The 12,924-nt window shown below is 31.7% G+C and overlaps 1 protein-coding gene across 3 annotated transcripts in view; it reads right to left on the bottom strand.

Annotated features, from left to right (window-relative positions):
• The window catches only part of LOC101246209 (eIF-2-alpha kinase GCN2), a 65,785-nt gene that overhangs the window by 34,448 nt on the left and 18,413 nt on the right, over positions 1-12,924 (bottom strand). For all 3 annotated transcript variants that reach the window (XM_010314791.4, XM_010314790.4, XM_026028105.2), the window contains exons 11-12: positions 6,157-6,274; positions 71-125 (exon numbers count right to left, since the gene is read on the bottom strand). In XM_010314791.4, the coding sequence (XP_010313093.2) occupies positions 71-125; positions 6,157-6,274 (173 nt within the window). The remainder of the gene's footprint in view (positions 1-70; positions 126-6,156; positions 6,275-12,924) is intronic.

Below are 12,924 nucleotides of genomic sequence, written 5' to 3'. Positions count from 1 at the left end.
TCATAGGAACCGTTAGTCAAACAATGGATTCCAAATGCTTGCACAGATGATTTTTTTTATATCAGATAACCTGGTAATAACGAACAATGTGTTGATGCTGCAACCGGGAAAGTGTGGCAACTTCCCTGAATAAATGAAAGAAGAAACTTCTTGAAATAACACAATGTCAAGTATTTAGCGAAAAATAAAGATTTTGATTCTAGTATTCAGTAAAAGGAACTCTGCAACAAGCAGTTTCTACTGACATATACAGCATGTGATGGACGACGATGAATACTGACAATGGCTAACATGAAACATCAAAGAGAATTATGTGAACATGCAGAAGGAATAAGATATAAAAAGAACAAGAATCTTATCAGAAGGTAATGTGGGTACTACCACATGCTTCTTCATGATCACAAAACCATCTCATCAATAATTTTTAGGAAATGGAAATGCATAAGAAAATCCGCATAAGGCTCATTGCTTATATTGCACAGTTTATAAACCAAGAAGCACAAAAGCTTTTTCTTTATTTTCCCCTAACATACCAAGTCACAGACGAAGTATCAAATTAATCATGAAGAGACTATGTAACGAACCTTGCTTTGCAAGTATAACGGAAACAAATGAAAAGTTGTAGGAACACTAGATTGTACGAAAGAAGAGAAGAAAGATATGGAAGAGAGAGTGCCTCTGTGTGTGTGCGTGTAAGCACGAAACTGAAGATATAACCAAGATGGAAAAAGAAATCAGCATAGCAGGAGCCATGTAGGTTATAGGAGAAACAGTCCCAGAAATGTCAAATTAGATAAGGCCAACTAGCTGCCAAGTACAAGCACTGGTGAGCTGCGTAAGAACAAAAGCAGACTAACCTATCTATCTATATTTATCTACCTATATCTATCTATCTATCTATCTTCTATACTATCTTAAAAATATGAACTCCCTAACTTGAATGTTAAATTACTATAACAGCCCCAACTTAAAACACACAAATCAGGATATCTTGAATCTTTTATATTTTATATTGTATTACATTTATTTATATATTTATTATTATTATTATTTATATATATATATATATAGTCACAACCCTTCAATGCGGAAAAGTGTCTGCTTTTAATATATATATATATATATATATATATATATATATATATAGTCACAACCCTTCAATGCGGAAAAGTGTCTGCTTTTAATATATATATATATATATATATATATATATATATATTAAAAGCAGACACTTTTCCGCATTGAAGGGTTGTGACTTTTTCGAAGGGCTGTGACTTTTTTGTAGGGTTGTGACTTTTCGATGAGTTCTGACTTTTCTATAGGGTTGTGCCTTTTCTAACTAGGAACAATAAGCACTTATTCATACTACCCTTTGTTGTTTATAAATAGAGGGCTTCTCTCTCATTTTTAAACTACAAATTTCCTAAGTTTTCTATTCCTCTTCTTCAAATACACAATTTAGTACATCTTCTATGTCTCATTTTATATTTATTTATTAATTATATATTATATTAAAAGAAGATACGTTACATTAAAAGGTTGTGACTTTTCTAAAAAGTTGGGACTTCTTATACGAGTTTGACCTTTCTAAAGGTTTATGACTTTTTTGAGAACATGTTCATACTACTTTTTTATGACAATAAATAAAGAGGTTCTCTCACATTTTTAAACTACAAATTTTCTAAGTTTTCTGTTCTTCTTTTTCTCCTTAAAACACCCAATTCAGTACATATTCTATTTTCATACTATATTTATTTATATTATAACATATATTTAAAGAAGACACATTTCACATCGAAGGATTGTGACTTTTCTGAAGGGTTATGACTTTTTTAAGGAGCTGAGACTTTTCTGAGAATTGTGACCTTTTCAAAAGGTTGACTTTTCTGATGTATTCAGATCTTTTCAAAGGGTTGTGAATTTCCCAAAGGGGTGTGCCTTTCATGAGAAGTCATAATAAGCACATATTCATATTATTCTTTGTTTTCGGGTTCCCTCACATTCGTAATATATATATATATATATATATATATATATATATATATATATTAAAAGGAGACATCTTTTCACATTGAAGATTGTGACTTTTCTAAAGAGTTATGATTTTTTTGAAGATTTGTGATCTTTTTAAAGAGTTGTATGACTTTTCCGATGAGTTGTGACCTTTCTGAAGGGTTGTGACTTTTCTAAATAATTGTGACTTTTCTTAATACATGTTCATACTACCATTTGTTGGCTATAAATAGAGGGGTTCTCTCACAGTTTCAAACAACAAATTACCTAAGTTTTCTGTTCTTCTTCTTCTTAAAACACCCAATTTCGCACATATCCTATATTTGATACTATATTTGTTTATTTATATATTATATTATAAAATATATTAAAAGAAAACACGTTTTCACATTGAAGGAATGTGACTTTTTCGAAAGGTTGTGACTTTTTCAATGTTACTAGAGTCAAAAAAAAAGGTTGTGACTTTTTCCAAGAGTTAAAATTTTTCTGAAGGGTTCAAACTTTTCCAAAGAGTTGTGATTTTTTCAAAGAGTTGTGACTTTCCAAAAAATTGACTTTTCTAAAGAGTTGTTACTTTTCCAAAGAGTTGTGACTTTTCCAAAGGATTGTAACTTTTCATAAAAGTTGTAACTTTCTCAAAGGGTTGAGACTTTTCCAAAGAGTTGTGACTTTTCCGAAGTGTCATAATTTTTCCAAAGAGTTGTGACTTTTCCAATGAGTTGAGATCTAGCTAAAGGGTTGAGACTTTTCTAATAAGGCACACTAATCACATGTTCTTCCTATTTTATGTTGGTTACAAATAGAGGGATTTCCTCACAATTATTAACTACAAATTTTCTAAGCTATTTTTCTTCTTCTTAAAACACTAAATTTAGTCATATTCTATATTGCATATTACATTTTTTATTTATATTATATTAAACAAAGACACATTTTCATATTGAAGGGTTATGACTTTTTCGAAAGGTTCTGATATTTTCAAAGAGTTGTGATTTTTTCAAAGAGTTGCGACATTTTCAATGAATTGTGAAATTCCTGAAGATTATGACTTTTCTGATAAGGCACAACAAGCACATGTTCATTCTACTCTTTGTTGGCTATAAATAGAGGGTGCCCTCACATTTTTAAACAACGAATTTTCTAAGTTTTCTATTTTGCTTCTTAAAACACCAAATTTACTACATATACTATATTTCATATTAGATTACATTAATTTATTTATAGTATATTACAATACATAAAAAAGAAACACTTTTTCACCTTGAAGGGTTGTGACTATTCCAAAGGGTTATAACTATTTTCAAAGAGTTGTGACTTCCTGATGAGTTTCGACTTTTCTAAAGGATTGTGACTTTTCTGATAAGGCGTTAGCACATGTTCAAGCTACCCTTTATTAGCTATAAATTCAAGGGTTCCCTCACATTTTTGAAACTACAAATTTTGCTCAGATTTCTATTCTTATTCAAGTGTTATTTGTAGTTGTTTAGTGAGTTAGAAGTACAGTGGAATTGGAACACCCCCTAACTTGAATGTTAAATTAATATACTACTCAAACTGAAGACACTCAATTTATTATATCTTTTATATTTATTATTTATATTTATATTGTACTAAAAGCACGAACTCCAATAATACAACAATAACCAGGCAATAAATTATAGGGGAGGAGAAGGTATATTTAATAGGTGTAATTAAGAGATTGTAAGTCTCTTTTTTATTTTTACACATCACTTGATTTTAAAATGAGAAATTGTCTCTATCCTGTGCGCACCCAAAGGGTAACGGCTGCAGGTTTTCCTTGTCATCAAAAAATATAAGAAAACTGTCAAACAGAAAAAGATATAATAGGAGGTCATAGAGAATTGTCACGTCACCTTACTAAGTTTTATCTTATAAATAGAATTGATATAACTGTTTTTGGGATATTGATTTCACAACTTTCAATATGCACACGCTCAGTAATCATAAGAGAGTTTACATCAATTATTCATATAAACTTATACTTTATTATCTCATTTATAATTGTTTACTTAAATAATTGGTTTAATAATAATGACATTATTTTAAAAAATAGTGTACTACATGATTTGATATTCACGTGCAATGCACGTGTATCAAAACTAGTATAAAAGAAAACAGACAATCAAGAAGTAAGTGATTGACACCTATAAAGCTCACTTAACCTACCTAAAACCAAGCATTGGGGATGCTCCCAAACAAACGCTACCAACATATATAAACCATTTGATGTGATCGAAGATAAGAAGTGAGATACTAACACTTGGAGCCTACAAGCTTTTCACCTCCCATAAGTTCTTTCACAGAATTTCTTAATACTTAATTTAAATTATCTATTTAGAAAAGCTAATTTATGATGCCTTTTTTATTTATGACAAGGGAAACCCAAAGTTGCTACCCTTTGGGTGCGCACGGGTAATTTATGATGTCATATATAAAATATTTAATTAGTTTGTTATATTCCATGTAAAATATGCATAAAACAATACTATACATAGGACTCAAATTTTCCTCATTTATGAGAATGATTCACCTCTTTATGTAATATTTTTATAGATTGACCGTGCTAGTTGAATATTGAAAGTTTTCCATCAAGTCTTTATGCTCGGGAGGATATAAAGTAACTAAAGATCGAATCCTTTAATTTTGTTCCCTTCAAAATGCATATTTCCAAGTTTTTGATGAAATGCACAAAAATATTATTCAAGTGTTTTGTGACCTCTTGCAAATTGCATGTGGGGACAAATATGTGCTTGCATTGCTTAGTTATGAAAATTATGAAATGATATGTTGACTATGCAAATTAAATTCTTTAGACTGATTTATGTTTTTCTGACGTTACTTTGATATCGAAAGTGATTTTTTACATATGTAAACATGTTTATAAACAATTAAAAATGCTTATGTGAAGGCCTAATGCTAAATGAATGTTGGAGGGCCCAAAGCCTTATAAAATTATGTTTTTTCAGGAGATACTATCGGCATATATGTTAGGTGTTCGCCTTCTGTTGAAGGACACTTTCATCCCCGAATCTGCTATGGCTGTTATTTTGATTTTCCATCCATAAAATTGTAATATTTTCTTACAGCTTTTTAGTTATGAAAATTGCCCAAAGTTTTCTGCTTATGGTTGAAGTAGTCCGGCAAGAACTTGTGGCTGGCAATCCAATGTGCATATTACATCCGAATCTTTAAAGGACTATCAAAAGAATGAATGTTTGGTCAAGACAGACATTTGGAGATATATATGAGGAGCCTAAGAAGGTGGAGAAACAGATTGCTGATTTGGAAATGGCTCTGATATCCAATAATTTTCTTGGTCAAAGGGTTGCCTTGTATGAGGCTAAGGCCAAATATTTTCACTTCCTAAAGTTGCAAGATTTGGTCCTCAGACAGAAGGCTAAGGCAAGTTGGCTGAAGGATGGTGACAAAAAAGAAGGAAACAGATCGAGTGTGGGGTTTTGTTATTAAATTCAGGTTTAGATCTTGTGGTAGGTTGGATCTTTAGATAGATGTGGGTGGGTTATTTGATTTGATATTTGGTTAACGCAGGGCATTTTTAACCAAATCCAATATATCAGGGGCAGTTTTGGGCTTTTCCATTATATTTTAAATCGTCAGTTAGGCTTTAGGGCATTTTCAGGCCCCAAAAAAGGGCAGGGGCATTTTTGGATTAATAGGTGAACAGAGGACATTTTTATACTAAACCCAATAGATCCGAGGCAGTTTTGGCCCTTTTCCGTGAAATAAAAAAGCAGCTGTAAAGTAATTAATCAAAAGTTAATCAATTTCTACTAACTGAAAAATTGATTATCTACTAAAACAGTTTTTGTTCCTAACATAAACAGCAATCAATTATAATAACGATAACATAAACACCCGTTCAATTATAATAATGATTTAATCAGAATTACTGATCAAATCAGGTTAAAAAAAAACTCCAAACAAGCTGTAAGAATAACAATTGCATTTGTAAAAAGGAATAAGCATGTAAATGATCAATGACAATAATAAAGATGAAGCACAGTACTAACTTTCCAGCACCAAGGTTTAACATTGAATGCTGGTTAGTTTTCTGCACAAAAAGTCAGACTAATTTCAACAGAACCAACGTCAGATACAAACCTCACTATACGGTCATTTAAAGGCAGAATCTTGTCCTTTAATCGAATCTTCTTCATGGCATATTGCCTCCCATCAAGCTTATTCTTGCACAGCACAACGTGACCAAACCCACCCTGACCTAGAATGTAAATAATGAGAACATTTTTATACCAGCACAAATACGCACATGAAAGAATTGAATGGTTATTACGCATTTCAAACCAAGCAGCCTCAGAACTTTGAGTGTGCAATAACGCTGTGAATGATATTGTTAACTAAATCAAGTTATCCCAAACTCGACTCATTGCAGGCCACTATCTTTTGGTCCATGTCTAAGCCTATTCCATTTGATATGATAAATGGGTATGAAATGCCAAAAGGGACCTCATTCCCAAGTTTAATAAAAAAGAATATTGTTGCAGAGACAAACTATTATTGATGAAGCTAAACCAATCCTCTATACAAGGATGAATGTGCTTCTAAATCAAGGAAAAAGCAGACTACCAACATTCTGTTTTAAAATTAACCCAGTTTTGTATCCACCACTAGTGGTGCCTATAAATAGGGTCTCTATTTAATAATGTAGATACAACATTCAATAATATTTTTATCCTATATTTCTCACAACACAATTAAAGGAGGAAGATGAAAAGATTTCCGTTTTCAAAAAATTTCAAGTATCAAGAACTATTGATTTTAAGACCTTTTAATAAAGGACCATGTTAGTCTTGCAATGCATAAGGTAATTTATTGAGAATGTATTCGTCAACTCTTTTGGTATTCACAAATAGATATTACGACATAGTAATTTGGCAGTAATAGTTCCTTCTACTAAATAAGATAGTAGTAGTAGTAGTAGCAGTAGTAGGTAGTCAATCCTATTTGCAATAGGGGCAATTGACAATTGAATCCGATTTTGACTATTATTTTCATATCCCTAATAGTGAAAAAGGAAGGCCTGGCTCCAAGTTGTTCAAGAATAGTGGTGTTGAGTTTCTCGACCCTTTGGCTTAGGATTAGTCGGTTCTATTTCTCGATGGGGCGGAGAAGGGATATAACTCAGCGGTAGAATGTCACCTTGACGTGGTGGCAGTCATCAGTTCGAGCCTGATTATCCCTCAGACCAATGTGAGTTTTTCTAATTGGATTTGCTCCCCCGCCGTCGTTCCAATGCCAATTGTTATTCCAAGCTACCATCATTGCTTCTTCTCCGGGAAACTTAGTTCACGATCCGTGTCCCTTCTACCTCCACGCGACATTGCTCCGTCGGGCTTTCGCCCATTGCAGAAAATTCCATATTGCTACCTCCCATAAGAGTCTAGGTCATGTATCAGACTCAATGTGGCTGGTCTATTGATCATCGCCTTAGTAAGCTATTGCCTCACCAATTAGCTATTCAGACGCAAATCACGATCGATATCGTCACTAGCATCAAGATTGTCACTATCATCAATATCGATCTCATCAAGAAGAAAACTTTTGGACTTGTTATCCGGGAACTTGTTCATTAAATTTTGGGATGCGTCATGAAGTGCTTCTTACAGAGTTAAACTTCCATTTGTCCATATTTTGAAAAAAAGTATCTCTTGTTTTTCATTCCCATTCCCATAAGAATTAATACTATGATTCGTGTTTCGAACAGGCAAGAATACATCATCTATAGGATAACTTTCTCAATGAGTAAATAAGAATGTGATCCCATTTTTTTCTTTGGGTACGGATTAAGACCAAAGATCTTGAGCAACCAATAAGCCGAACAACTCAAAAGATAAAGAAGTATCGTTAATCTCTTCATGCTCGTTCCAAGCTCGAAGTACCATTTGTACAAATAAAAACCGCGTGCATGGATTAACGAAAATGTGCAAAAGATCTAGGAACAGAGAAGAAGGTATCAGCAACAACTGGTTTTATCATGGAACACAACTTATATTTACAGGACAATCAACACGCGGTTTACATTAGTTTCAAAAAAAAACACAGTTCCTTTATCCCCTTTTACCTTTCATGATAAATTGGCTAAACTCAAAAGAATGGCAATGAAATCGATTTTTATTGACCAATCGGAATTGTCTTCCAGGATCTATAGTTTTAATAATAATTTTGTTTAATTCAATAAACAGAAGTCTATTTTGTACTCTATCTTTGTATCCTTTTCTATTCCTAAAAAATAGCAGATGAAATAGAAGAGAAATAGATGGCTTAGAGGGGAGATAATGAAATCATATGATTGGGTCTTCTTTTCCAAGTGAAATCCCCTAGTATATGAAAGAGTGAAAAGCTTTCGTTGTTGTGGAATAAGAAGCCTTCATATCTCTTTTTTCAACCTACTCAAGTCGAACCCATTTGGACCCCTTACAAAACTTCCGTTATTGGGTTAGCCATACACTTCACATGTTTACAGTGATTCACATGGCATCATTAAATGATACAAGACTTGGATAAGAATTAGAAGTATATTGATTTTTCTCCAATAACCGAATACTTTCGCCTGTAAATACTGCATATTTGATTCCATCCATAAATCTATTTTCTTCCCTACGAGTTATTGTCTCAATAAGAATGCTAGTTCTTACTGTTCATATATTATGATATGAATATATCACATTAATTTGTTATGTATGGGAAGGGGTTCTGATTGATCAAAAGAATAATGTAAATCAATATATATATATATATGGGGAGACAACAGGGTGAAAGTAGAGGAAGAGATGAAGAGAAAGTCGGTGATTACTTCGATCAACTTCTAAATTATGAGTTGTATGGATGGTTTTGGATGTGTGCTCTCAGAAGGCACACTGATGTAATTAATTGAATGTGTGAATTAAAAAGAAATGGAGAGGGGGAGTGGATACATGCAAAAAGAAAAATAAAGATGTAGAACCTCGTATCACTAGAAGCAGTGACGTGGATAGGAATTTCACGAAGGGTGTTCATATTTTGAATCAATAAAAAAATTGATGCTTAGGTTTATTGAAAATTTATCAATCAAACTACTCAATACAAGTAAATTTTATTTTTTTGAAATGGGTGCACCGAAATTTTTTTAAATTAAACTACACAATATTTAACTTTAATTATCATTAAAAAGAACACAAAAAATATTCATATTTAATTTTACATGAAGAGAACGTAAATAGCCAAAAACAAAAAAAAATTAAGAGAAATTGACCTAGAATTGAATCACTTTTAGGTTTTATGCTTTCATCGGCCTCCATCAATGACGACACTAACAACAAGACACATAGAATGGAGAGTAGAACCAAAACATTATTCATGAGAGCTTTTTAGCTATCAATTTTGGTAAAATTGTTGAGAGCTTTGAGAATTTGCCTATGATTAACTTTAAATGGAACATTTGCTTTAAGTGTTTGTTTTTAGTTTTTTTAAGGAAAAGGTCAAAGATACGGGGAATCAAATTGGACATTGTGATTCTGATTTTTAAAAGGAAAAAAGTGGACTGGCTATCCGACCTTATAAATTATAAGAACAGAACCTAAAAAAAGTTCGCAATTGCAGATCGAACCCGCGTCAAGCCCACTCGTTTGTTGGCGAATGATAGCAATTTCTGAACACCCTACCTCACCTAATCTTGTCCAGGGTGTTCAAAACGTAGTATATGTCCATATAGAATAAGATTTTTATCTATATACACAAAAAATTTCGACGAAGGGTGTTTGCCTGACCACCCTTAGAATTTAGAACAATATAGCTCCACCTCTGACTAGAAGAAATCTTCAGACACAATTTGACCTTCTGAGAATAAGACTGATGGTGACTATGGAAGTATAACATGGAGAGATGAGAACCCCCAATAGAGTTAGAGGAATCAACGTACATATATGGATGGACATTCTTTAACAGAAATACTAGGCTTAGGACTTTGAGTTTGCTTATCATATGTTAAGATTGGAGAAGTGATAAAAGCAAGAAAACTAAGAGGTAAAAAGTGTAATCATTATCCAATGTTTTCTCATGCCTTGTGATCTTTATTAGTATTTTTTGTGTTTTTATGCAAGTATGTTTGTTTAGTGCTTCAGCAATCAGCAGTATGTTCATATGTTTTTAGCGTTCTTAAACACTTCTTAATACTTCCTGAATAATTTCAATTATCTGCTGCAACAGAAGGAGGTTGAAGAGACAGACAGTAATACAAGTGAAAAGGTTTCCTGGTATCATCCAACAGACATATTATCTCACACAGATATTTTTGTTACAGAAAGGCATTAAATTATTGTCCATTCATAACATTAATGTACTAATGTTCCTCACATCAAAGATATTGTTGAATGTTCTTAGAGCTGTGCAAGCTTGTCTATACAAACTGTTTCACAAAGAAGTCTCAAAGTCATTGAAGAAGTAAAATATTGTTACGAGCAATGAGAAAATAAGTCAACATGTTGTATTCATTCTGTCTGGACTCTGGACTTTTAAAACAAATACAAACCATATAACTAAATTGCAATATGGCCTCTCCAAGGACTTCTGTGGGGCAGGATTTCTTCTTTCTCAACCTAGGACTAGAATTCATCAATTTCGGGAAATTAAATTTTATTATCATATATTTATATAAAAGAGAACCTTAGGCCCGCCTATGTGGCACCACCAGAAACAAGAATTTCCTTTAAATTTTGTTTATTTTCAAAACTAGCCTTCCCTTTTCGTGAAAAGTTGTGAATTTGATGAAAAGTTGCGACTTTTATGAAAAGCTGTAACTTTTTTGAAAAGTTATGACTTTTATGAAAAGTTGTGACTCTTATGAAGAGTTGCGACTTTTATGAAAAACTATGACTTAAGTGAAAGGTTGTGACCTTTTGAAGGATTGTAACTTTTTCAAAGAGTTGTGACCTTTCTGATAAGGCACAATAAATATTTATTCACACTACCCTAAGTTGTCTATAAATAGAGGAATTTCTTGTCACTATAATTTATAGGTTTTTTTCCCACTATAGTGTAGTCAAATTCAAATACATGAATAGAGTTTTTATGAAGTTTGTTTCATTCATTAAAGTTTTCGTAGAGCTTAATCTGTACTATAAGTCTTAGCGATTCATCTAACTACAGTAAATTTTTTTGCTATTTTGGTGACCTTTTTTTAAATTTGTTAAATTGTCAGTAGGGGTGATTAAAAATTGATCTTATCTTTTGTCCCTTTCTACAAGCCTCTTCTTATAAACAAAGCAAACTGATTTCAATTGTGATGCGACATTACGACTCTTGGACCTCTTGGTGAGCAACTCATAACATCGTTGAAATGGTTGATGGTTGAATTTATTACATGTAATTCTTTAGTTAACAATTCTTTGATTTATGTCATTATTATTTGTATGTTTTTTTCGAATTCAAATACATAAATTATGCTTCTTATAAAGTGTATTTCATTTCTCAAAGTTTTCTTCCTCCTATTTCATGAAGCTTAATTTTTTACTATAAATCATAGTGATCTATCGCGACATCTTTTTTGCGATTTTTTTGACTTTTTTTAATTATGTTTTAAATTCTAGTGAGGAAGATTGAAAATGTATATTCTCATTGTCCTTTTTTACAAGGTTTCTTCATGTAATTTTGGAAAAATTATTTGTGGGTTGTGCTATATTTGATAGCACACAACAACAAATAACTAATACAGAACCAATGATGAAGTTTGTTAAAAGAACAAAAATTATTGCTCTCTTGCTTGCCACAGTTAGTATATTATTTTGATTGTTTTTCAAGGTACACACATGTTGTATGCCACTGCACTATTTCTAGAATATTTGTATAGAGACAATTTGTCCACATCTTTTATTGCACGTTAACTAATTTGTCATACTTCTTCTCTTTTTAAACATAATAAGAGATCAAATTTTTGTAAAACTAACAAATGTCCAAAATACACAATAACAAAAATATTTTCTTATCGGCAATAAATATGCACATTCACAAGAGTGCTACAACCTTTAACGAAATTAATTAATTGTCATTGAGTTCATCGTTGTTATAGACTTTAGGGACATCTAGACAAAGTACCTATTGCCTCTGAAAATACATATTTAATGATAACTAAGCTATTATTTATCATTAAAGATCATTTTTGTTGTAGTGATAACTCATTCTTTTGATAATTTTTTTAATTTTTGATAAAGAAGTAATAACTCTTTCATGTTTTTTTCAATTAAATTTGTGAACTCTAAACTTGGATACCACCCGAAAGACTATCGTTTTGAAAAATATATTAAGTAAATGCCTTTTTCTTGTTGATTGTTAGGAAAGTAAGGTCGTCTTTATTATTATTAACTTTTGGATATTATTGTGCTCAAGTTCTCACAAAATTATGTTGTGAGATTTTAATATGTTATATGTCGAAATTTTGGTTTAGTATATCCCGCTATGAACATTCAGATGTCACCTAATGCTTGGTTGATAATTGCATTAATTTTTTGTAACTGCATATATAACTATAACAATAACTATGTTTTAATCCAAATAAGTTGGAGCCGGTGATATGAAACCTTAGAAATAGTAATGACTATTTTGAGACAATGACATAAAACATTTATGATAATAAAAATTTTATGGTCATTTTTAGCATATACTTGATATGACATACATTTATAAAAAAGAGATTGATTGAGGTTCATAAAAAAGGAGTCCAAGATCGTCCATTTGAATTTAGTTAATTATGATCTTGTATGGACGTGATGTTTCACTTTACTTGGGATTGTTGTTGTTTAACATTTTGTGGTCTCTTTTTTTAACTTCTAATGTTTTCTTTATGACTTCTTAGATTTAAAATTTTCATTACATCTTACA

The sequence above is a fragment of the Solanum lycopersicum genome, chromosome 11 (assembly GCF_036512215.1).
Source record: "Solanum lycopersicum chromosome 11, SLM_r2.1".
In the NCBI taxonomy this organism is placed as follows: Eukaryota; Viridiplantae; Streptophyta; class Magnoliopsida; order Solanales; family Solanaceae; genus Solanum; species Solanum lycopersicum.
Note: the sequence above shows the minus strand (reverse complement) of the source record. Positions and strands in the feature narration are given on the sequence as shown.